This window comes from Monodelphis domestica, chromosome 2 (assembly GCF_027887165.1).
Source record: "Monodelphis domestica isolate mMonDom1 chromosome 2, mMonDom1.pri, whole genome shotgun sequence".
Classification (NCBI taxonomy): domain Eukaryota; kingdom Metazoa; phylum Chordata; class Mammalia; order Didelphimorphia; family Didelphidae; genus Monodelphis; species Monodelphis domestica.
Window position 1 is genome coordinate 208,078,079 of NC_077228.1, and position 26,173 is coordinate 208,104,251.

General features: G+C 37.4%; 1 protein-coding gene and 1 non-coding gene across 5 annotated transcripts in view; one reads left to right on the plus strand and one right to left on the minus strand.

Annotated features, from left to right (window-relative positions):
* TLK2 (tousled like kinase 2) overlaps positions 1-26,173 on the plus strand; it is a 161,685-nt gene that overhangs the window by 110,115 nt on the left and 25,397 nt on the right. For all 4 annotated transcript variants that reach the window (XM_007482528.2, XM_007482527.2, XM_001368520.4 and 1 more), the window contains 3 exons: positions 23,265-23,331; positions 24,312-24,409; positions 25,844-25,925. In XM_007482528.2, the coding sequence (XP_007482590.1) occupies positions 23,265-23,331; positions 24,312-24,409; positions 25,844-25,925 (247 nt within the window). The remainder of the gene's footprint in view (positions 1-23,264; positions 23,332-24,311; positions 24,410-25,843; positions 25,926-26,173) is intronic.
* Positions 3,373-3,482, minus strand: LOC130457669 (U6 spliceosomal RNA). The gene has a single exon (XR_008916961.1). It is a non-coding gene; the product is annotated as a U6 spliceosomal RNA (small nuclear RNA).

Below are 26,173 nucleotides of genomic sequence, written 5' to 3' on the forward strand. Positions count from 1 at the left end.
AAGAATATAAACTATTTTCCTTGCCCCGTAGGACATTAATTGGAATTCAACCCAGGCTACTTCATAGGAAATAGACATTTCCTTTTGTTTCCAGTTCTTTTCTACTTCAGAAAAAGCGGCTTTAAATATTTTTCTACATGCAGACTTTTTTTTTTTAATTTCTTTTATTTTTCTGGGAGTTTAGACCAAGTAGTGATAGTATTTCTAGGTCAAAAGTTTTGAAGAATTTAGTGAATTTGGGGGGAATAGTTTGAAATTGTTTTTTAGAGTGACTGGACCAACACACAGCTCCACCAATAGTGCATGAGTATGTCTATTTATCCCTAAAGCCCCTATAACAATTGACAATTTCCTTTTATAGTCATCTTTGTCAGTCTGATATGTGTGAAATAGAACTTCATAGTTGGTTTTTGCATTTTATTCTGGAGAATTGCTCCTATTAAAAATTTTAATCAGTTTTTATGTAACTTGGAAATGAAACTCATCAGAGAAACTTGCAAAAAATATTCCCCAGTTATCTAATTCCCTTATAGCTATTGATTTTGTTTGTGCATATTGTCTTTTAAGTTATATATAATCAAAATTATTTTATTTTATCTTCTATGATCTTTTCTGTGCTGTATTTGGTCATAATCTTTTCCCTTTCCATAAATTTGCCAGGTGATTTCTTTTTGTTTATATCTCCCTTTGTCAAAGTCACATATACATTTGATGTTTATCTTGTTCTGTGGTTTAGGTCTAAATCTAGCAAACTTCTTTCTAGTTTTCTTATATTTTTTGGAATAATTTTTATCAGATATTCCCCAGTATGTGTCTTTGGGCTTATCCAACACTTTGACCCTCATATCTCTTTCTCCCTCTCTCCTTTCTTTTATTTTTAAAAATTATTTATTTATATCAGCAAAAAATATGCCTTCTCTCCTACCCTCTTTGAGAATAAAAGAAAAACAGAATGCATTATAAACATATCAGTTAGTCAAAACAAATTACTTCCATATTGACTGTATTCTGAGTCTTTCATCCATCTGTCAGGAGATGAACCATGTGTTTCACTTGAACAGTCCTGGAATTGATAGGTCTTTATGCTTATAAGAGTTCCTAATTCTTTAGCAGTTGTTTGCCTTTACCATATTGTTGTCATTGTAAAAATTATTCTTCTGATTCTTTGTAACTCACTATGCATCAGTTTTTAATAGTCTTCTCCAGTTTCTTTGAAATCATCCCCTTCATCATTTCTTATAGCAACATAGTATTTCTTATACACCTTAGTCATTGCCCAGTTTATGGGTAGCCTTTCAGTTTCCAGTTCCTTGTTACAAAAAGAGAGAGTTACAAAGTATTTAGGACTAATAATTCTTTAATCTACATTCCCTCTAAATCCCCTTTCCCTATCCTGCTAATTTCCTATTGAATGAAATGCATTTCTCTACCTAACTGTGAGGGCATATTCTTTTTTTCCTTTGATCTGGTCAGAAGAGAATGAGGTTCAAATGTCCACTGATCTCTGTACCCCCTCCTCCTTGTTTGTATGGATATCTTTGTTCACCTTGATCATGTGAGAAATTTTCCCTAATCTTCCTTTCTATTTCCATTATTTTTTTAAGATCAAGACATAACAGAACTACTCCTAGACCGTATCTAATTAGACTCCCTCTGATTGCCAATGATGATAAGTATCAGAGAGGATATAGGTATTATCTCCCCTTGGTAGAATGTAAGCAGTTTATCCTTTTTTTAATCATTTAAATTTATGTTTTCTTTTTTATGTGTCTCTTCAACTTTAGAGTTTCTTTGTAGCTCTGATCTTTTCCTCAGGAGTGCTTGGAAGTCCTTATTTTCATGAAGATTCATTACCACCCCCAACCTCCCTTTTTGTAGCATTATACTCAATTTTGGTGAGTAAGTTATTTGGGGCTATAAATCTATATTCTTTGTGTTCTGAAATTTTATTCTAGGCTCTTTGCTCTTTTATCATGTTGGCTGGCTGCTAAATTGTGTGTGATCCTGACTGTGGCTTCTTGGTACTTGAATTTTTTTCTGGCTGCTTATAATAGTATTCTTTGACTTGGAAACTCTGGATCGGCCATGATGTTCCTGGAAATGTTCATTTTTGGATTTCTTTCAGGAGGAGACTGGTAGATTCTTTTATTTCTATTTTGCTCTCTAGTTCTAAGAGATCCTGGGTAATTTTCCTTTAAAAAATTCCTAAATCTAAATTGATTCTTAAATTATTTTTCTCTGATCCATTTTTCAAGCCACTGGTTTTTATTGTGAAATAACTTATGTTTTCTTCTACCTTTTTCTTCTTTTTGTAACTTATTTTTTTAGGATCTTTTCCCATATTTACGTGATTCTCTCCCTCCCTTCTTCCCTCCCCACTCCCAGAGCCTACAAGTAATTCCACTGGGTTGTACAAATGTCTCTTAATACCTATTTCCATATTATTCATTTTTGCTGTAGAGCAATTTTTTAAAAGCATAGACCCCAAATCATATACTCATAGTGGTCATGTTTTGCTTTTGCATTTCTTCTCCCATAGTTCTTTCTCTCAATGTGTGGATAGCATTCTTTTACATAACTGCTTCAGGAGTGCCCTGGCTTGTTGCATTGCTACTATCAGCAAGGTCTATTACATTGGATTTTTTCACAATGTTTTACTTTCTGTGTACAATGTTCTTCTGTTTCTCATTTTACTTTGCATCAGTTCATTGAGATTCTCCCAGTTCAGTTGAAAAGCCTCCAGACCATCAATTCTTATAGCACAATAGTATTCAATCCCCATCATGTACCACACTTTGTTCAGCCATTCCCCAATTGATGAATTCCCTCATTTTCCAATTTTTTGCCACCACGAAGAACATGACTGAATATTTTTGTACAAGTATTTTTCCTTATCTTTTTTTGGGACAAATCCAGCAGTGGTATTGCTAGATCAAAGGGTATGTATTCTTTTAAAACCCATTGCTTATAATTCCAAATTGCCTTCCAGAATGACTGGATTAATTTACAACTCCACCAGCAATGCATTAGTGTCCCAATTTTGCCATATCCCCTCCAACATTTATTATTTTCCTTTACTATCATATTGGCCAATCTGATAATTATGAGGTGGAACCTGAGAGTTGTTTTGATTCATTTCTCTAATTATGAGAGATTTCAGAACACTTTTTCATGTGCTTGATTGGTAGTTTTGATTTTTTTATCTGAAAACTGCCTATTCATATCCCTTGACCATTTGTCAATTGGGGAATGGCTTGATGTTTTCATACAATTGATTTAGTTCCTTATAAATTTGAGAAATGAGGCCTTTGTCAGTTTTTTGTTGTAAAATTTTTTTTCCCAATTTGTTGTTTCCCTTCTAATTTTTGTTGCTAAAATATGGAATGCTTCATGAATTTGTGTGTCATCCTTGTGCAGAGTCTATGCTAATAATCTTCTCTGTATTGTTCCAATTTTAGTATATGTTCTGTTGAAGCAAGCACTCATCTCCTTTTTTTTTTCTTAAACATTAGTTTATTTGGTCATTTTCATACATTATTCATTGGAAACAGAGATCATTTTCTTTTTCCTCCCCCCCTCCTCCCGCCACCCCTCCCCTAGCCAACTCGTGATTCCACTGGGTATCTGAACCCTTTTCCTTGTTGTTTGTATTTGTATTAGGGTGCTCATTTAGCGTCTCTCCTCAATCATATCCCCTCCACCCCTGTAGTCAAACAGTTGCTTTTCCTCAGTGTTTTTACTCCCACAGTTTGTCCTCTGCTTGAGGATAGTGTTTTTTCTCATAGGTCCCTGCAGATTGTTCAGGGACATTTGTAAAGATTAAAATTTAGGGAATATTGGGAGACTGAGGCAGGTAGAAATTAGTTTCTCTCTGCAAGGAGTATTATATTTTTTTAGAGGTTTATTGAAGATTAAGGATTAAAGAAAATACAGGATAAGAGACACGTGTCCAGGCCATAGAGAGGCCTAGACACAACCTCACCTACATTATGAAAAAAAGCCACATCTGCCCCAAACGGAAGTCCAAGTGCCAAGAGAGAGCCCTCCAAAGCCTTTGAATCAGCTTAAATACCTTCTCAATCTCGGCCCAGGTGAGATTACAAGGCATTCTGGGGAAGTGGTGCAAAGGCTCATGGGGATTGTAGTCCTGTATTTGAGTCTATTTTTTACACATTGTATTGCCATTAATAGAGAAGTCCATTACGTTCGATTGAACCACAGTGTATCAGTCTCTGTGTACAATGTTCTCCTGGTTCTGCTCCTTTCAATCTGCATCACTTCCTGGAGGTTGTTCCTGTCTCCATGTAATTCCTCCACTTTATGATTCCTTTGAACACAATAGTATTCCATCACCAACATATACCACAATTTGCTTAGCCATTCCCCAGTTGATGGGCATCCCCTCGTTTTCCAATTTCTGGCCACCACAAAGAGCGCAGCTATGAATATTTTTTTACAAGTCTTTTTTCCTTATTATCTCTTTGGGGTACAAACCTAGCAGTGCTACAGCTGGATCAAAGGACAGACAGCCTTTTATCGCCCTTTGGGCATAGTTCCAGATTGCCCTCCAGAATGGTTGGATCAATTTACAACTCCACCAGCAATGAATTAGTGTTCCCTCTTTACAACATCCCTTCCAGCATTCATTACTTTCCTTTGCTGTTATGTTGGCCAATCTGCTAGGTGTGAGGTGATACCTCAGAGTTGTCTTGATTTGCATCTTTCTGATTATAAGAGATTTAGAACATTTTTTCATGTGCTTATTAATAATTTTGATTTCTTTATCTGAAAACTGCCTATTCGTGTCCCTTGCCCATTTTTCATTTGGAGAATGGCTTGATTTTTTGTACAATTGGTTTAGCTCTTTATAAGTTTGAGTAATTATACCTTTGTCAGAGGTTTTTGTTATGAAGATTGTTTCCCAATTTGTTGCTTCCCTTCTAATTTTAGTTAAATTGGCTTTGTTTGTACAAAAACTTTATAATTGGATGTAGTCAAAATTATTTATTTTACATTTTGTGACTCTTTCTAAGTCTTGCTTGGTTTTAAAATCTTTCCCTTCCCAAAGGTCTGACATGTATATGTATACTATTCTGTGTTCACCTAATTTACTTATAGTTTCCTTCTTTATGTTCAGGTCATTCACCCATTCTGAGTTTATCTTGGTGTAGGGTGTGAGGTGTAGATCCAGGCCTAATCTCTCCCACACTACTTCCAATTTTCCCAGCAATTTTTATCAAATAGTGGATTTTTGTCCGAAAAGCTGGGGTCTTTGGGTTTGTCATATACTGTCTTGCTGAGGTCATTTACCCCAAGTCTATTCCACTGATTCTCCTTTCTGTCTCTTAGCCAGTACCAAATTGTTCTGATGACCACTGCTTTGTAATATAGTTTGAGATCTGGGACTGCAAGGCCCCCCTTCCTTTGTATTTTTTTCATTGTTTCCCTGGATATCCTTGATCCTTTGTTCTTCCAAATGAACTTTGTTATGGTTTTCTCTAATTGAGTAAAAGAAATTTTGGAAGTTCAATGGGTATGGCACTAAATAGATAAATAAGTTTGGGTAGGACAGTCATTTTTATTATGCTAGCTCGTCCCACCCATGAGCAATCAATGTTTTTCCAATTGTTTAGATCTAGTTTTAATTGTGTGGAGAGTGTTTTGTAGTTGTGTTCATATAGTTCCTGTGTTTGTCTCGGCAGATAGCTTCCTAAGTATTTTATATTGTCTTGGTGACTTTAAATGGAATTTCTCTTTCTAATTCTTGCTGCTGAACTGGGTTGGAGATATATAGAAATGCTGATGATTTATGTGGGTTTATTTTGTATTGTAACAGTTAAAATTTAGGAATATGGGGAGACTGAGGCAGGTAAAAATTAGTTTCTCTCCGCAAGGAGTATTATATTTTTTAGAGGTTTATTAAGGATTAAGGATTAAAGAATATACAAGTAAGAAACATGTGCCTAGGCCAGAGGCCTAGACAAAATAACCTCACATCATGGAAGAGACGCCTCTGCTCCAAAATGGAAGTCCAAAAGAGAAAAGAGACCCAAAAAACCTTTGCCACCAACTTAAATCCTTCCTCAATCTCGGCCCACCTCAGAATTGCGTGAGATTACAAAGCATTTTGGGGAAGTGGAGCAAAGGCTTGTGGGGATTGTAGTCCTGTATTTGAGTCTATTTTTTACATTTCTCCTTTTGATCCTCTGGGAAGAAGTCCTTCCCCAAAGGATCATAAAAACATAATTAATTTAAAGATTACAATAATTTGAGGATAAGGAGAAAAAAATAAAACCAATAATTGCTGAACGCATTGACAAAAAGCCAGTTAGGGGGCAGTCCCCTTTGGCATGAAAGTATACATACAAATAAATGTTCAATCAACCACACCCAAAGTTAAATTTTATGCAACTTGTGGTCTGGAGGCTTCTTCATGGTGGCTTCTCCAACAGTTTGGTTCTGGATTCAGAGAGATAGCATCTTCTTTACCTAAAATTCTTCTCAAAAGGAATTTAAACTTTGAAATTTAAAACAATAATATTTTTTTACATTCCCCCGTTAAGAGGGTGATTAAAAAAACAGGATCACTTAGGGATGCATGGCTGAGGTATGAGGTATGTGAATCAATTGGAAAGAGAAATAAAAAAAGATATCAGAAAAATCCAAATAAAAAAAGAAAACCTCTGGAAGAAAATATAGACTATCAAAGTCTTATGTGTAAAAATTCCAAGTAAAAGAAAAATAAATCTATAACAGGTCCTTCTATCAGGGCTCAATCAAAATAATCTAAGCAATGATGCATTTACCCAGTCAATAGCCAGGACTACGGAAAAGTACCACACTATGAGAGGCAGAAAAGGGGACCAGATTAAAGGAGCCAAGGTTTTGAGGATACTCGTCTGTGAGTATTTTCAGAGTGAGTGTGGACACAAGGAAAGCCTATGTCTTAACACATGTTAAACATAGTAACCTTGAGTCTTCACACTAGGTTCAAGACCTTTGTATTGGCCTAGAAGTGCATTAATCCATCCTGAATTGGCTTTTTTTTTTTGGCTTTGTGCAATGGCACTTGTGTGTATATCTTGTCCTGGAATCAGACAGAATCATTAAGCAAAGTCCCATAATTTCTTAAATAATTAGTGGCATCATTTTTATAGTCACAAGCTTTTTGGGCATGCTCTGACAAATGTATTTCAAACTTATAGTACTGAAAAGTCAAAAAGTTAAAGAAAATCTTAATTCTGGTGACATGTGCTTCAAATATAAAAAAGAGAGAAAAAATTTTTTTAAATGTGAAAAAGTATATCGCACATGCAAGAAAATATAATAATAGAGCTTTAAAATTTAAAAAATGTAGCTTATAATCATTGACATTCTGTGTCAGCTAAGAAAATAAAGATTTCAAGGCTTTTTCTTTTTTTTATTTTTTTTTATTTTTTTTTTTAAATATATTTTATTTGATCATTTCCAAGCATTATTCGTTAAAGACATAGATCATTTTCTTTTCCTCCCCCCCACCCCCCATAGCCGACGCGTAAGTCCACTGGGCATTAGATGTTTTCTTGATTTGAACCCATTGCTTTGTTGATAGTATTTGCATTAGAGTGTTCATTTAAAGTCTATCCTCTGTCATGTCCCCTCAACCTCTGTATTCAGGCAGTTGCTTTTTCTCGGTGTTTCCACTCCCATAGTTTATCCTTTGCTTATGAATGGTGTTTTTTTTCTCCTGGATCCCTGAAAGTTGTTCAGGGACATTACACCGCCCCTAATGGAGAAGTCCATTACGTTCGATTATACCACAGTGTATTAGTCTCTGTGTACAATGTTCTCCTGGTTCTGCTCCTCTCGCTCTGCATCACTTCCTGGAGGTTGTTCCAGTCTCCATGGAACTTCTCCACTTTATTATTCCTTTGAGCACAATAGTATTCCATCACCAACATATACCACAGTTTGTTCAGCCATTCCCCAATTGATGGGCTTCCCCTCGTTTTCCAGTTTTGGGCCACCACAAAGAGCGCAGCTATGAATATTTTTGTACAAGTCTTTGTGTCCATTATCTCTTTGGGGTACAGACCCAGCAGTGCTATGGCTGGGTCAAAGGGTAGATATTCTTTTGTCGCCCTTTGGGCATAGTTCCAAATTGCCCTCCAGAATGGTTGGATCAGTTCACAACTCCACCAGCAATGAATTAATGTCCCTACTTTGCCACATCCCCTCCAGCATTCATTACTTTCCTTTGCTGTTATGTTAGCCAATCTGCTAGGTGTGAGGTGATACCTCAGAGTTGTTTTGATTTGCATCTCTCTGATTATAAGAGATGTAGAACACTTCTTCATGTGCTTGTTAATAGTTTTGATTTCTTTATCTGAGAATGAGAATGCCTATCCATTTCCCTTGCCCATTTATCAATTGGAGAATGGCTTGATTTTTTGTACAATTGATTTAGCTCATTATAAATATGAGTAATTAAACCTTTGTCAGAGGTTTCTATGAAGATTTTTTCCCAATTTGTTGTTTCCCTTCTGATTTTAGTTATATTGGTTTTGTTTGTACAAAAGCTTTTTAGTTTGATGTAGTCAAAATTATTTATTTTACATTTTGTGATTCTTTCTATATCTTGCTTGGTTTTAAAGCCTTTCCCCTCCCAAAGGTCTGACATGTATACTATTCTGTGTTTACCCAATTTACTTATGGTTTCCTTCTTTATGTTTAAGTCACTCACCCATTTTGAATTTATCTTGGTGTAGGGTGTGAGGTGTTGATCTATTCCTAGTCTCTCCCACACTGTCTTCCAATTTTCCCAGCAGTTTTTATCGAATAGTGGATTTTTGTCCCAAAAGCTGGGATCTTTGGGTTTATCGTATACTGTCTTGCTGAGGTCGTTTTCCCCCAGTCTATTCCACTGATCTTCCTTTCTGTTTCTTAGCCAGTACCAAATTGTTTTGATGACTGCTGCTTTGTAATATAGTTTGAGGTCTGGGACTGCAAGGCCCCCATCATATGTGTTTTTTTTCATTATTTCCCTGGATATCCTTGATCTTTTGTTCTTCCAAATGAACTTTGTTATGGTTTTTTCTAAATCAGTGAAGAAGTATTTTGGTAGTTCAATGGGTATGGCACTAAATAGATAAATAAGTTTGGGTAGGATGGTCATTTTTATTATATTGGCTCGTCCTATCCATGAGCAGTTAATGTTTTTCCAATTGTTCAAGTCTAGTTTTAGTTGTGTGGCGAGTGTTTTGTAGTTGTGTTCATATAGTTCCTATGTTTGTCTTGGGAGATAGATTCCTAGGTATTTTATTTTGTCTAAGGTGATTTTGAATGGGATTTCTCTTTCTAGTTCTTGCTGCTGAGCTGTGTTGGAGATATATAGAAAAGCTGATGATTTATGTGGGTTTATTTTGTATCCTGCAACTTTGCTAAAGTTGTTGATTATTTCAATTAGCTTTTTGGTTGAATCTCTAGGATTCTTTAAGTAGACCATCATGTCATCCGCAAAGAGTGATAACTTGGTCTCCTCCTTGCCTATTCTGATGCCTTCAATTTCTTTATCTTCTCTAATTGCTACTGCTAGTGTTTCTAGTACAATGTCAAATAGTAGAGGTGATAATGGGCATCCTTGTTTCACTCCTGATCTTATTGGGAATGCATCTAGTTTATCCCCATTGCAGATGATATTAGCTGTTGGTTTTAGATATATACTGTTTATTATTTTTAGGAATGACCCTTCTATTCCTATGCTTTCTAGTGTTTTTAATAGGAATGGGTGTTGTATTTTATCAAAGGCTTTTTCTGCATCTATTGAGATAATCATGTGGTTCTTGCTAGTTTGCTTGTTGATGTGGTCAATTATGTGGATGGTTTTCCTAATGTTGAACCAGCCCTGCATCCCTGGTATGAATCCTACTTGATCATGGTGAATGATCCTTCTGATCACTTGCTGGAGTCTTTTTGCTAGTATCCTATTTAAAATTTTTGCATCTATATTCATTAGGGAGATTGGTCTATAGTTTTCTTTCTCTGTTTTTGACCTGCCTGGTTTTGGAATCAGTACCATGTTTGTGTCGTAAAAGGAGTTTGGTAGAACTCCCTCTTTGCTTATTATGTCAAATAGTTTGTATAGTATTGGGGTTAACTGTTCTCTGAATGTTTGATAGAATTCACAGGTGAATCCATCAGGCCCTGGGGATTTTTTCTTAGGAAGTTCTTTGATGGCTTGATGGATTTCAATTTCTGATATGGGATTATTTAAGAATTCTATTTCCTCTTCTGTTAGTCTAGGCAGTTTGTATTTTTGTATATATTCATCCATTTCTCCTAAATTGGTGTATTTATTGCCATATAATTGGGCAAAGTAATTTCTAATGATTGCCTTAATTTCCTCCTCATTGGAGGTGCTGTCCCCCTTTTCATCTTTAATGCTGTGAATTTGCTTTTCTTCCTTCCTTTTTTTAATTAGATTGACCAGTACTTTGTCTATTTTGTTTGTTTTTTCAAAGTACCAGCTTCTTGTCTTATTTATTAAATCAATAGTTCTATCACTTTCGATTTTATTAATTTCTCCCTTAATTTTTAGGATTTCTAATTTGGTTTTCTGCTGGGGGTTTTTAATTTGATCGCTTTCGAGTTTTTTCAATTGCATTTCCAATTGATTGATCTCTGCTCTCCCTTGTTTGTTAATATGAGCTTTCAGGGATATGAATTTGCCTCTGATTACCGCTTTGGCTGCATCCCAAAAGGTTTGAAAGGATGTTTCGCCATTGTCATTTTCCTTGATGAAATTATTAATTGTTTCTATGATTTCTTCTTTAGCTAAACGGTTTTGGAGTATCATATTGTTTAATTTCCAATTGGTTTAGATTTGGTTTTCCATGTACCATTACTAATCATTATTTTTATTGCCTTGTGATCTGAGAAGGCTGCATTCATTATTTCTGCTTTTTGCATTTGTGTGCTATGTTTCTGTGACCTAATGTATGGTCAATTTTTGTGAATGTGCCATGTGGTGCTGAGAAGAAGGTGTATTCCTTTTTATCCCTATTTATTTTTCTCCATATGTCTATTAATTCTAATTTTTCTAGGATTTCATTCACTTCTTTTACCTCTTTCTTATTTATTTTTTGATTTGATTTATCTAAATTTGATAATGGTTGGTTTAAGTCTCCCACTAGTATGGTTTTATTGTCTATTTCTTCCTTCAATTCTCCTAGTTTCTCCATTAGAAATTTGGGTGCTATATTATTTGGTGCATACATGTTGATTAATGATATTTCCTCATTGTCTAGAGTCCCTTTTAACAAAATATAATTACCTTCCCTATCCCTTTTGATCAGGTCTATTTTTGCATTGGCTTTATCAGATATCATGATTACCACTCCTGCCTTCTTTCTATCAGTTGAGGCCCAGAAGGTCTTACTCCATCCTTTAATTCTGACCTTGTGGGTGTCAACCCGCCTCATGTGTGTTTCTTGAAGACAACATATGGTAGGGTTTTGGATTCTAATCCATTCAGCTATTCGTCTACGTTTTATGGGTGAGTTCATCCCATTCACGTTCAAAGTTATGATTGTCATTTGTGGACTCCCTGGCATTTTGATTGCCTTCCCTAATTCTAACCTTTTCTTCTTCGGCTCTATCTTTTAGTCCAGTGATTTACTTTGAATCAGTCCCCCTTGTCCCCTCCCTTGATGTTTCCCTTTTTAGTCCCTCCCTTTTTGTTCCCTCCTCCTCCCCCCTCTCTTTCCCTCCCTTTTTGTTCTCCCTCTCCCCCTCCCCCCCTTGGTTTTCCCTTCTCCTTACCCTTGTTGGGTAAGATAGAATTCAAGATCCCAATGGATCTGGATGTTTTTCCCTCTCAGAGTTGATTTCCCTGAGATTGAGGTTTAAGTAAACCCCCCCCCCCCCCCTCTCTTCCTCTCCTTCTTATAGGAGTTTTCTTCCCCTCCCCTTCCCCTGTGAATCTTTGTGTGAGAACCATTATTCTATTTGGTCTTTCTTTACCCCCTATTTATACATTACATTTTCCCCACATATTAGTATACATAGGTTGATATAAATGTAGTCCTTATAGAAGAGAGTTTGAGTAAAAGAAGATAACATTTTTCCCCTTTCCTTAATATTTACCTTTTCAGGTATTCCTTGCTCTTTGATTTTCGGTATCAAACTTTCCACAGAGCTCTGGTCTTTTCTTTGCAAAAAGTTGGAAGTCTTCTATTTTGTTGAATGCCCATACTTTCCCTTGGAAGTATATAGTCAGTTTTGCTGGGTAGCTGATTCTTGGTTGGAGACCCAGCTCTCTTGCCTTTCTGAAGATCATGTTCCATGCCTTACGATCATTCAGCGTAGAAATTGCAAGGTCTTGTGTGACCCTGGTTGGCATTCCTTTATATCTAAATTGTCTTTTTCTGGCTTCCTGTAGGATTTTTTCTTTTGTTTGATAGCTTTGGAATTTGGCAATTACATTCCTGGGAGTTGTCTTTTGGGGGTTTAGTGTAGAAGGTGTTCTGTGAGCTCTGTCAGTGGCTGTATTGCCCCCTTGTTCTAGAATCTCTGGGCAATTTTCTTTGATTATATCTTGTATCACCATGTCCAGTTTGGTGTTTATTTCTGGCTTTTCTGGGAGTCCAATTATTCTTAAATTTTCTCTTCTCCCCCTGTTTTCCAGATCTATCACCTTGTCGGTGAGATATTTTATGTTCTCTTCTAATTTCTTGGTGTTTTGGCTTTGCTTTATTAGTTCTTGCTTTAAAGCCTGGTTTTCTTTTACAGTTTGGTCAAACTGGTTTTGTAGATGCGTGAATTTCTTTTGCATCATTTCCCACTTTTCCTCCCAGAGGGCTTCCATCTTTTTGGTCCTTTCTGATTCAAATTCTTCATGTGTTTGTGGAGAGTTTCTATTTCCTTTGGAAGATTTTGGAGAATTTTCTTGTATATCTTCTTCTATCTGCTCTGTATTTTGTATTTTGGCTCCATAGAATGTGTCCAGAGTCGCCCCTTTCTTCTTATTTTTCTTGGTATTTTGGGGCTTCTGTGCTTCTGTGGAGTTTGTCATCTCTGAACGTGGAGGATTGGCTTTTCTTGTCTTTGTCTGGTGATCAGAGGCTTTAGTCCTGGGCAGATGTTGGTTCTATGAGCGTTCCCTGGGTTAAACTGAATATGCCTCACTGGAACTGGAATGGAAGGGTCGGACCACGAGGCCACACTCTCCCCCTGGCTCGATTTCCGGAAGTTGCCTTCAGAATCCCTGGCCGTGAGGCCGTTTCGTCGGCCTGCGGGGGGATGGGCTGCCGCTTCCCCAAGCTCCGAGAGCACAGACTTTCACTGAGACTTGGATAGCAGGATCCAGCCCTTGAGGCTGTCTTGCCCGCCCTGAGGGTTGCTGTTGTTTTGACCAGCTCTCTGCAGCGGAGGCCCCAGGCAGTAACTTTCACCCGGACCGACCAGCTCTTTGCAGCGGAGGCCCCAGGCAGTAACTTTCACCCGGACCGACCAGCTCTTTGCAGCGGAGGCCCCTGGCAGTAACTTTCACCCGGACTGGGACTTGGGTAGAAGACCCTGAGGGTTGTTGTTCCTCAGACCCTGCTCTCTGAGCCCGGCGCGGCTGCCGCTTCCGGGAGCCTTGGACTCTGCGCTCCTACCCCTGAGGTCCGAGGGATCTTGGGTTCTGGCTTTTAAGGGGAGCCGTACCTTTTGAACCGGGTCCAGGTCCAGGAGGAGGGTTCCCAGGGTCTGTGCTGTTGATCGTTTTGAATTTCGGCGCCTTAGGAGCTTCTAGTTTGAGATCGGTCGGGAAGGGTTTTCCGGAGATCTGAACTTCAGCTTTCTCTAAGCCGCCATCTTAACCGGAAGTCGCGATTTCAAGGCTTTTTCACCAAAAATGAGATCCATTTCCTCTTAATGTCTAGACATGCTCCACTGTGAGTATGAGGCAAATGAATGAACAAGGTTAACAATTTTTCATTTTTAAAAATACAGTAGTACAAATATGTAGGTATCAAAATCCCCAAAATTCTCAATTGCCCAATTAATTACAATAGCAAACAAACACACTTTCATATTTCACATAAGTTGCTGTATGGCATTTTTAAAGCCTATGAATTGATGGATATTTGTCACAGGTTTTTACAAACGTAGCAGTCTTTCAACCTTGGTAATAAACATATTTTTTTAAACAAAGTAAAACTCATTTTGGGTTTAGAACATAATCAAGAAATCTATATATCATTCTGGTGCAAGTAAAGTAGTGAGCTGAAGACTATAAAAGGTTGCTCCTTTTTCTTAGAGGCTTTTAGGGGTACAAATGCCCTGAGATTAACTGCCCCAATTTCCATTCACATATTTAAAAATGCGGGAATGTTGGGGGCTATAAAATGTACTTCACTTCAGCTACTAGGCCTTACCTCGTGTTAGGGGCAGGCAAAAATAACCAGAGATTGTTTTAAAAAATTACAAAAACCATATTTAAAAAACCCTTAAAATCATTGAGATATTTAGCATATTACATTTTTCCATGGTTGTTATACAATTATAACCAGTTCTGAAGTCCATCTATCTCTATGACAATTTTACAAAGGCAAAATAGAAAAACTGTTTTTTCATATATGGGCTTAATTACAATAATATTTGTTCAATAGTTATAGGGGAAAAAACAGAATTTAACTGTAGTCAAAACTCAGTACATTCGAAATAAATTCAATCAACCTTCAGTGTAACATAATATTGAATCCAGTAATATAAGAACTTAAAATCACAAAGTTAAACCATAACAAAACAATCAGGAAATGCAATAGAAATACAGAGATTTTTTATTGGAGTCTGAAATGCCTTAGAATATAGCCTTTAGTCTCTTCAAAGTTCCTTGGGTTCTTATCCATTTAAATGTGTATTGTCAGAAGACAGAGTGGTAAGGGCTAGGCAATGGGGTTTAAGGGATCTGCTCAGGGCCCCACAGCTGGGGAGTATCTGAGGCCAGATTTTAACCCAGGCCCACATGTCTTTAGGTCTGGCTCTCAGTTCTTTGAGCCACCCATTTGCCCCTTCAAAATTAGTTGAATCTTCTCCCTGACATGCAGATGAAGTCAATGCTATTACCAGAACAGTCAAAAGGTATCCTTTTAAACATCCCATTGCTATTAAGTTTCTGTTTGAAAAGTCTGTTTCTTCTCCTCTTCCTTATTATGAACACCCTGTGGTCAATACCCCCATCCACCTGGAGGCTTAGCCTAAGGGAAAATTACCCGTTCTCCTTTTGTTCTCCTTTCCCTCTCTACCCTCTGCCCACGTGGCCAATACTGTTACCAGCTGGTCGCAATGAGTCCTGAGCGATCTGCTCCAAGGATCTGGGTGATGAGCCGGCTGGAGTCACGCTGGGGCTGGGGCGATGAGCTGTCTGGGTCGCAGGCCAGATGGGTGAGAGACAGACCGCAGGGGTGGGTAGGGCTGGGAGCCGGAGCACAGACAAGCAGGGCCGGGAGCTTGGGCACCAGGTGAGAGGCCAGGAGCAGAAGCAGAAGCAGGAGCCGGAGAGGGCCGCAGGCAGGAGCTGATCAAGATGGTTTTCTAAAGAGCATCTTGGAGAAATGTGGCTTTAAAAAAATCATCTAGGATAAAAAAATTTGGGAAGTTCTCATCCAATCTAGTGGTCACCAAAAACTGTAACAGTCAAAATTTAGGAATATGGAGAGACTGAGGCAGGTAGAAATTAGTTTCTCTCTGCAAGGAGTATTATATTTTTTAGAGGTTTATTTAGGATTAAGGATTAAAGAATATACAAGTAAGAAACATGTGCCTAGGCCAGAGGCCTAGACAAAATAACCTCACATCATGGAAGAGACACCTCTGCTCCAAAACGGAAATCCAAAAGAGACCCAAAAACCTTTGCCACCAACTTAAATCCTTCCTCGATCTCGGCCCACCTCAGAATTGCGTGAGATTACAAAGCATTTTGGGGAAGTGGAGCAAAGGCTTGTGGGGATTGTAGTCCTGTATTCGAGTCTATTTTTTACAGTATCCTGCAACTTCGCTAAAGTTGTTGATTATTTTGACTAGCTTTTTGGTTGATTCTCTAGGATTCTTTAAGTAAATCATAGTATCATCCACAAAGAGTGACAGCTTGGTCTCCTCATTGCCAATTTTAATACTTTCACTTTCTTTTTCTTCTCTAATTGCTACCACTAGTGTTTCTAGTACAATATTAAATAATAGAGGTGATAATGGGCATTCTTGTTTTACTCCTGATCTTATTGCGAAGGCTTCGAGTTTATCCCCATTGCAGATGATGTTTGCTGATGGTTTTAGATATATACCCTTATTTTTCCTGCAGTCTTTCTAAAACTCCCCCCCCTCCCCCCTTGTACTTCTTCCCTCTCCACCAGTCCATTTGTTACCCTTCTACTCCCCTGCAAGGCGCAAATATATTCTCTGCCCCAATGGATTGGATTGTTCTTCCCTCTTTGAATCAGTTTCAAAGCACGTAAGAGTTGAGTATTTCTGTCTCCAACCTCTTTACCCTTCCAGTGTATCGATGTTCTCCCCCCTCCTGCCATGAGCTACTTCGTGACATATCAATTTACCCCTATTTCTTTCTTTTCCCGTTTCTTTTAGTATTAGCCTCTTTTTTTTAGTTCTGGTTGTGTGTGTGTGTGTATACACATGCATACATATGTATATATATACATACCCACATGTATATGTATTTATGCATGCATATATCTATATACCTACTTATGTCTTGTCCTTTCATCCTATACAGTTTGTCACTGTTCCCTCTAAGTGTAATTCTTCTAACTGCCCAGGTGGTAGCAACAGTTTTTAAGAGTTACCAATGACCCATTTTCTTATAAGTATACATATTTTAACTTATTGAATCTCTTAAAAAGTTTTTTTGTTGTTGTTGATTTGTTTTGTTTTTCTTTTTCCCCTCTTTTTTAATTACCTTTTGATGATTCTCTTGAGTTCTGTGCCAGGACATCAAATTTTCTGTTCAGGTCTGGTCTTTTCTTTATGAATGCTTGGAATTCTTCTATTGTGTTGAATGACCATACTTTCCCCCTTAAGAATATAGTCAGTTTTGATGGGTATTTGATTCTTGGTTGTAGACCTATTTCCTTTCCTTTCCGGAATATTGTATTCCATGCCTTTCTGTCCTTCAGTGTGAATGCAGCCAGATCCTGAGTTATCCTCACTGTGTTTCCGTGGTATCTGAATGGCTTCTTCTTGGCAGCTTGTAATATCTTTTCTTTGGTCTGAAAGTTTTTGAGTTTGGCTATAACATTCCTGGGTGTTGTCATTGGGGATTAAATAAATTAAATAAAATTAAATGCGATCTGTGGATTCTTTCAATCTCCACTTTACCCTCTTGTTCTAGGATATCGGGGCAGTTTTCCTGAATAATTTCCTGTAGTATTATGTCCAGCCTTTTTCTTTTGTCATGGTCTTTTGGTAGACCAATGATTCTTAAATTGTCTCCTCTTGAACGATTTTCTAAGTTGTCTGTTTTGTGAATGAGATGCTTAATATTTTCCTCAATTTTTTCAGTCTTTTCGTTTTGTTTTATAGTGTCCTGCTGCCTTGTGAGGTCACTTAATTCCAGTTGTTGTATTCTGGTTCTTAAAGACTGGATTTCATCCCTGGCTTTTTGGTCATCCCTTTCATTCTGGTCTGATTTTCTTTGCAGGTCGTCTTTCATCTCCTTTTTCTCATCTTTCATTTTCTTCACCTCATCATTCATCTCCTTTGCCTCATTTTCCAGCTGGTTGATTTTGGTTTTCAAGACACTATTTTCTCGTTTTAGTTCAAGTGCCTTTGTTTCCAGATAACTTATCTTAATTTTTAAGTTCTTTTCCCAATTGTCTTCAGCCTCTCTTAATTGTGTTTTGAGTTCTTCCACAGCCTGTATCCAATTCGCTGGGATTTCTGATTTATTGTTTGCTGATCTCTCCCTCTCTGTTCCATTTGCTGAGTAGAAGCTGTCTGTTGTAGTTTCTTTCTTCTTTTTCTGTTGTTTGCTCAAATTCACCCCTTCTTTACTCCCCGTATTTGTCTGTGCTCTTGCCCCCCCCCCTCTCTCTCTCTCTTTTTTTTTTTGGTTTGGGGGCTTCTGTCAGTCTCCCCTCTTGGAGCTTTAACAGGAGATCTCTCGTTGTACTCTATGGTGGAGGTTTGTTGGGGTTTGAGCTTCCCTGTCCTCTGGAGGCTTTTGATTGGATTAAAGTCCAGCAGTCAATGAGGATGGGTGTGGATGAGTTCTGGAGACTTTTTATGGGATTAAGTTCAGCTTAGTTGGGCTAGGTGTGCTCTGAGTCCAAAACTTCCTGGAAGGCTGGAGCAAATATGGATCTCCACAGCTCTGGCCAGGCTGCCAGGTCTATGCTCCCTCTCTAGCTCCTTCCCCACCATCAGTGTTGGATGCTCTGAATTTATCACAGCCCTGGTTGCAATGTACACCCTCCAGACCAGTACCTTTGCCTGCCCAGAAGTTTCCGCTGCCCCTGGAGTCTGGTAGTCTCAGTGCTCTTGATGGGAGGGGGGATGGGTCCGAGGACCTTCCTTCTGTCTTCCCCTTAAACCCGAGTGTTCTCGGATTCCGGCTTTTTGGGGGACGTACCTTTTGAATTGAGTCCAGCAGGAGTGTTCCTTGGCTCTGTCTTGTTGTTAAGTTTGTTTTTTCAGTCTTCTGGGAGCATTCAATTTATGATTGGTTAGGAAGGGTATTCAGAGGTCTGAACTTCTGCTCCTTCTAGGCCTCCATCTTGACTCCACCTCTCATCTACTTTAAAAAAAAAAAAGTCTTTGACTTTGTTTTAGTATTTCTTGTTGTTTCATAGAATCATTGGCTTGTATTTGATCTGTTTTAATTTTCAGGAAGTGTGTTGCTTAGGCATGATTTGTACCTCTTATATTAGTTAATTGCCTTTTCAGTTTTTTTCCTTCATAGCTCTCATTTCTTTTCCAATTTTTTTTCTATAAGTTCTCTCATTTCATTTATGAAAACAATCATTTAAAACTTTTTCCTTTTAATTCTTTATCTTTCCCAGGAATTCTATTTGAACTTAGATATAAGCTTTGTCTTTCTCTGAGGTTTTGTTTATAGATGTTCTGGCATCATTCTCTTCTGAGTTTGTTTCTTTTAGCTTCCCTGACAGCATAATTGCTTTAAATGATGATTTTCTTTTTCTTTTTGCTCATTCTTTCTGCTTATTTACTGACTTTGAATTTGATGTTCATATTTGGCCCTGATGCACTTTTGGAAGGAATTTTTGATTTGATCCTGTTTCTTTGCTGTCTTGGACTATTGAGCATTGTGTTACTCCAAGATCTTGAGAACAGACTGAGGACTTGCAATTTTTCTTTTTTTTCCATTTGAATAAGTTTATTTAGTCAATTTAGAACATTATTCCTTGGTATTGTGAATTTCAAAACTACCCTAATGAGACCATTCTTTTTTTTTTTAATTTTATAATATTTTATTTGATCATTTCCAAGCATTATTCGTTAAAGACAAAGATCATTTTCTTTTCCACCCTCCCACCCCCCATAGCCGATGTGTGATTCCACTGGGTATCACATGTGTTCTTGATTCGAACCCATTGCCATGTTGTTAATATTTGCATTAGAGTTTCGTTTAGAGTCTCTCCTCTGTCATGTTCCCTCAACCGCTGTAGTCAGGCAGTTGCTTTTCCTCGGTGTTTCTATTCCCGTAGTTTATCCTTTGCTTATGAATAGTGTTTTTTCTCCTATATCCCTGCAGATTGTTCAGGGACATTACACCGCCCCTAATGGAGAAGTCCATTACATTCAATTATTCCACAGTGTATTAGTCTCTGTGTACAATATTCTCCTGGTTCTGCTCCTTTCGCTCTGCATCACTTCCTGGAGATTGTTCCAGTCTCCATGGAACTCCTCCACTTTATTATTACTTTTAGCACAATAGTATTCCATCACCAACATATACCACAATTTGCTTAGCCATTCCCCAATTGATGGGCATCCCCTCATTTTCCAATTTCTGGCCACCACAAAGAGTGCAGCTCTGAATATTTTTGTACAAGTCTTTTTGTCCATTATCTCTTTGGGGTACAGACCCAGCAGTGATATGGCTGGATCAAAGGGTAGACATTCTTTTGTCGCCCTTTGGGCATAGTTCCAAATTGCCCTCCAGAATGGTTGGATCAGTTCACAACTCCACCAGCAGTGAATTAATGTCCCTACTTTGCCACATCCCCTCCAGCATTCATTACTTTCCTTTGCTGTCATGTTAGCCAATCTGCTAGGTGTGAGGTGATACCTCAGAGTTGTTTTGATTTGCATCTCTCTGATTATAAGAGATTTAGAACATTTCTTCATGTGCTTATTAATAGTTTTGATTTCTTTATCTGAAAACTGCCTATTCATGTCCCTTGTCCATTTATCAATTGGAAAATGGCTTGATTTTTTGAACAATTGATTTAGCTTTTTATAAATTTGGGTAATTAAACCTTTGTCAGAGGTTTCTATGAAGATTTTTTCCCAATTTGTTGTTTCCCTTCTAATTTTAGTTAGATTGGTTAATGAGACCATTCTTTAGAAGATCTGATTTAGCTATTTCCTGATCAATAACAATAGAGATACTTGGAATAACAGAATCAGTTCTTAGAAACTACATTTCTCCCTCCTTCTTAGTTTAACAAGATTAGGAAGGGCTACATCAAACTCCAGATTTAATTATTTGAGAGAATGGCCTTCAACAGACATGTGCAAAAACAGGACAGACCTCTGGGTGGTCCTAAGTCAAGCTTGAGCCACTATTGGCACATTGTAGACCAGGAAGTCACCTCTGGAGTTCTCGGGACTTCCTGTGGAGAGGGCTAGAGCCCCGTAGACAACTTTCCTTCAGACCAGTCACGTGAGTGATATGGACTGACCCCTTTCTCTGCCTTGGCTCTCCAAGGCCTTAACGCCCACTTTGGCTCAGCCTGGGCCAGAGTGGTTCTGAGTTAAAGTCCTTTTCTTCTCTCCCTCCCTCTCTCTCTCCCTCTAATATTTTCTTCCTCCTGTTGTAATTAAATCACTATAAAAATTCAGCAGCTGACTTGGGTATTTTATTATTTGGGATTTCCCCTTGGCGACCATTTGAATTTAGATTTTTTTCAGTCTCAACCATAATTTCACCCTTAACAGTTACAATAATCACATTATTTCCCTGTCTCCCCTCTACCCACTCTTCCCGCAGCCAATGCGCAATTTCATTGGATATTACTTGTGTCCTTGATTAGAACATATTTCCATGTTGTTGTTTGCACTAGTATTTTCATTTAGAGTCTACATCCCCAACCTTATCCCTTCGACCCATGTATTCAAGCAGTTGTTTTTCTTTGGTGTTTTGTACTCCTGCAGTGTTTCCTCTGCAATTGGATAGTGGTTTTTCTAGTAGGTTCCTCCGAGTTGTTCAGGATCACTGCATTGCCACTGATGGAGAAGTCCATTACATTCAATTGTACCACAGTGTATCAGTCTCTGTGTACAATGTTTTCCTGGTTCTGCTCCTCTCACTCTGTATCAATTCTTGGCGGTTGTTCCAGTCCCCGTGGAATTCCTCCAGTTTGTTATTCCTTTGAGCACAAAAGTATTCCATCACCAACATATACCACAATTTGTTCAGCCATTCCCCAATTGAAGGGCATCCCCTCATTTTCCAATTTTTTGGACCTGCAATTTTTCAATGCTCTTAGAGTAGTTTATAATCTAGGACAAAATCTTAATTCCCCTTTTTCCCTCCTCACAAACTGGGGGTTGGGTCCAAGCAACAGTGGAACCCGCTGATCTCATGATCAACCAAGTGGAAAACTTGGTTCAAAGTGACACAATTATAGACTCCTCTTTTGTTTGCTTATTTTTTCTGCTGGCTTAGCTAGATGCTAGAATAGACCCTGCTCTGTTCCTGTGGGCCTCGATCTACTCCAATGCTACTTGATTCTAAAGTTTCTTCTTTTTGGGCTACCATTCCATCCCAGGCCTTTCTATTTGGGAATGTCACCCCTAAGCAAAGTATCCTTCTCAGCATACCATGTTTCTGTGACTTGAAACTAGCTAGTGAGCAACAAAGCTACTAATTTCATTTCCTACTGGCTGTACTGTAAAACTCTTTTGGACTTCTTTGAACTTCTTTAGCTCCTGATGGGTATCTTTTCTCCCCACTACCACTTTTCAGCTTTATTTTCTGTGTTATTTTAGATTAAAAACTCCTCAAGGGCAGAGATTTTTCTTTTCTAGAATGTTTGTAATCCCCAGCAGTTAGCACAGTGCTTGGCACATCATAGTTGCTTAATAAATGTTTATTGACTAACAAGTTGTTACTATTTCCCAAAACATTGAGTATAGTGGTTCATGGGTATAGAGATCTCCTTTTCTTTACTATCATGATGCCCAACCCTTACCTAGAAATCTAAATGCTTTGAGCACAATATGCTCTTGGTGTAATCTTATTTTCTGTGCCAGTTTCTCTGGACTTCTTTGTCTCCTTATGCTGACCTGGGCTAGATAAATGATACCTATTTTTTTTCTGTATTCCAAAACTAAGATTTGGTCTGGTGCATTTTCTAGGTGTGTTTGAAGAAGTTTGGTGAAGGAGAGCTCAGCTATATTATTTACTTGTACTCTGCCATCTTGCCCCCTGCCCTGCATTTTTCTTGATGGCTTTAGATTGTTGAGGTTTTGTGGGAATGGATAGAGAAATGTTCTTGTTGTCTTTTAATTTACTCATTCTCATACTGTGAAAGTTTGCCATTTGAGAATATGACTGATAAGTCAGATGTTTGCCACTTTGATTTTTGGTGTGTATATTTCCAAAGAATTACAAAAGAATTTAATAAGGGATAGGGTTTAATTCAGTTTTGAAGTAGTAGATTGTAACATTAAGAGAACTCAGCCTGTGTTAATCCAGAATAGTTGTTCACTATATTAAAATTTTTTGGAATATTGTTCTTACTGAAAAATTTTTAGGTTTTTATTTCCAAAAGTCACATTTTTTATAATTTTTCATAGTTTTAACTAAAGTGGCAAAGAGGCAAGGGATTGGTTTTATAGCAACTGTGATTCAAGAAATTATTTTTTCATATAATTTGCATAATATAAGTCAGACTTTTTACTTGAAAATTGAATCTCTAATGCAAATATTCCTCTCTGGGATATCTGAACTGCATAATCATCCTCTTCATTTGTTTCTGAGTATATTTTGCCACACATATTGGTAAACCAGCTGCCTTGAATTTCTTTTCTTATTTTCACAGGTTAACATTAGCTGAATACCATGAACAGGAAGAAATCTTCAAACTCAGACTAGGTCATCTTAAAAAGGTAAGAATTTTCTTGGAGGGAAGCTATGGATGATGGTTCAGTAGATAGAAAGCCAGGTCTAGAGATAGGGGAGGTCCTAGGTTCAAGTTTAGCCTTAGTAACTTCCCGACTGTGTGGTCCTAGGCAAGTCACTTGACCCTAGTTGCCTATTGCTTACTGTTGACCTGCTTAGAACTGATACTTATTGATTCTAAGACAGAAACATAGAGTTTTTTCAAAAAGTTATCTTGTACTATGTGTTCCACTAAGTAGTTTCTTAGAGCAGCAAAGATATTATTTTAGAAGCTCTAAAAATGTCTCTCCCTTTTATTTTCTGAGTTTATCTTAGTGTTTTAAGTTTACCATTCTCAGTCCCATTTGAGAACTAATCTAAAGTTAGTGATTGTTAGGAAATAAATCTTAATGTAAACTAGATTTTTCCATTAGGGTTCTGTAAGGTAAAAAAACAAGGATTTAGGAGAAGCATACTGGGTTTAAAATTATATTAAAATTTTATCATTATTTCTCAATGTAGTAGCATTCTTTACCTTCTTGAGCACGTAAGAATAGAAAATGGGTTTTATATCATTCCCTGAACATACCGTATTCTGTGTGCTTATTCTACTGATGACTTATGTGGGTGTTTAGGAAATAATGATAATTACATATACATTCTTTAAAATAGTTTGCTTATGGCGTCTGCTGTTACTTATAATGAAGGTTAGTTTCTAACTTCATATTTTGGTTCTCACTTTTTTGCCTTTGGATCTTGGATAGAAATGACATCAAATAAGGTGCTAAGCCTAACCTCTAAATTTATATTCTTAGTGTGTCCAGATTTTTCCCCCTTGGCAATTAGACTAGCTTATTAAATAATTCTTTGTGCCAACCAGATTGTTGTCCTATATCATATAATGAATGAAATAATTATCTGCAGCTGCTTTTTTAAAAAATGCTATGAAAACTAAGGTACTTACTATTTCCTTTTAATTTCATTTCAGGAAGAAGCAGAGATCCAGGCAGAGCTGGAAAGGCTAGAGAGAGTTAGAAATCTACATATCAGGGAATTAAAAAGGATACATAATGAAGATAATTCACAGTAAGCACTTTTTAGAAACACTTTTTACATATGCTGTCATTAAGTTGGATTTTCAGAAATGGTGTGACTGGCAGTGACTTTGATTACTTTATTAAAGAGCTACTGGTAAATAATAAGTTGTAATATCTACATATTTACTTATGGTTTAGGAGAGCATCTTTGCTAATAAGCATAGAAAGTTTAATATTTAAATTCATTTAGAGAAGAACTTGGATCACGAGCAACTGTTCAGAAGTAGCTTACTTTGGCAGAAAGATCACTCAAGTAGCTATCAGGAGACCTGAGTATGTGCCTAAGCTTTGCTCCTAACTTGATTCCTTGACCTCTACTTTCCTTACGGTATAGAGCTAGGATCATAGGACTATCAAAGGTAATCTCAGAGGCCAAAGAGTTGGTGACTCAAAGTCATATTAGTAGTTAAAGTATTGGGGATGGAATTTAGGTCTTTTGACTCAAGAGTCAGTGGTACCCTGCTGCCTTCATGATATGCAAAATCTCTTTTATCTCAGCCCTAAGTTTCTGTGGTTCTATAAACAGAGTAAAAATGTCATTGAGTACATAGCAGACAAATATCAGTTAGGAAACACTTAGGTTTCCTCACAGCAATCGGAGACCCTAGATTGGCAAGGAATGTTGGTTTGATAGAATTAAGTAGCTTTTACTTAACATTTTTCTCCTTTCTCATTTTTTTTTTGATTCTACAACATGAGTTTTATGACAATTCCTGGTTTGTACATCTTTACTTTTATCAGTGAACCAGATAGTTTTTTAATAAAATATTTGGAGCAATCCAGGTTCTAAGTGTTCCAAGATAAAAAGGAACAGGTAGAAGGTTTTTTGGTTTTCTGTTTGCTTAGTGGTTCCTTAATCATTTTACAAGACAGATTTTTTTTTTTAACCCTTAACTTCTGCCTTGGAACCAATAGTGGTAAAGGGCTAGGCAATGGGGGTTAAGTGACTTGTCCAGGGTCACACAGCTGGGAAGTGTCTGAGGCCAGATTTGAACATAGGTCTTCCCATCTCTAGGCCTGGCTCTCAATGCACTGAGCTACCCAGCTGCCCCCAAGACAGATTTTTTTTGAAGCACGGTTTTAATAGAATTCCATGTATAATAGAGAATAATTACTAATGTTTATATAGTGCTTTAAAATTCACAGAGTGCTTTATTTAAAGTGTAGTTTCATTGACAACCCTTTTAATCACAGCATTTCTCAAAGCTTTTCTTTTGAACAATTCTAAGATATAAGTATATAGGGATTTGCTAGTCCTTTGAATTGTAATTTGTTAAATAATTGGGTTTTGTGATAAATATTAAGGTGCTGTTAAAAGATACTTAATATTCACTACCTCTTCTGTGTTCTTTTGAGAATTTTGTCAGGCAGGGAGATTATATAGTTCTTACTCTCAGAAGTAACAGTCTTTTAATTTTTGTAGATTTAAAGATCATCCAACGCTAAATGACAGATACTTGTTGTTACATCTATTGGGTAGAGGAGGTTTCAGTGAAGTTTACAAGGTAAGTAGCAGAAACTTAACTACTATATTTGATAGCTAAACTAAAATTAAATTAATGTCCTTCCTACTTGGGAAAATTTTTAAATAGTGAAATCTGACAGTTAATATAAGTTTCTTGATGTATAAAGAGAAACTTTAGGAACACATCATAGGCATTCCTAATCTAAAAGCCAAGTTCTTTACTTTAACCAATCTTAAGTCTTTCTGAATTATAGAGCTCATCAAATCTCACATGTAGTATAAATGGCC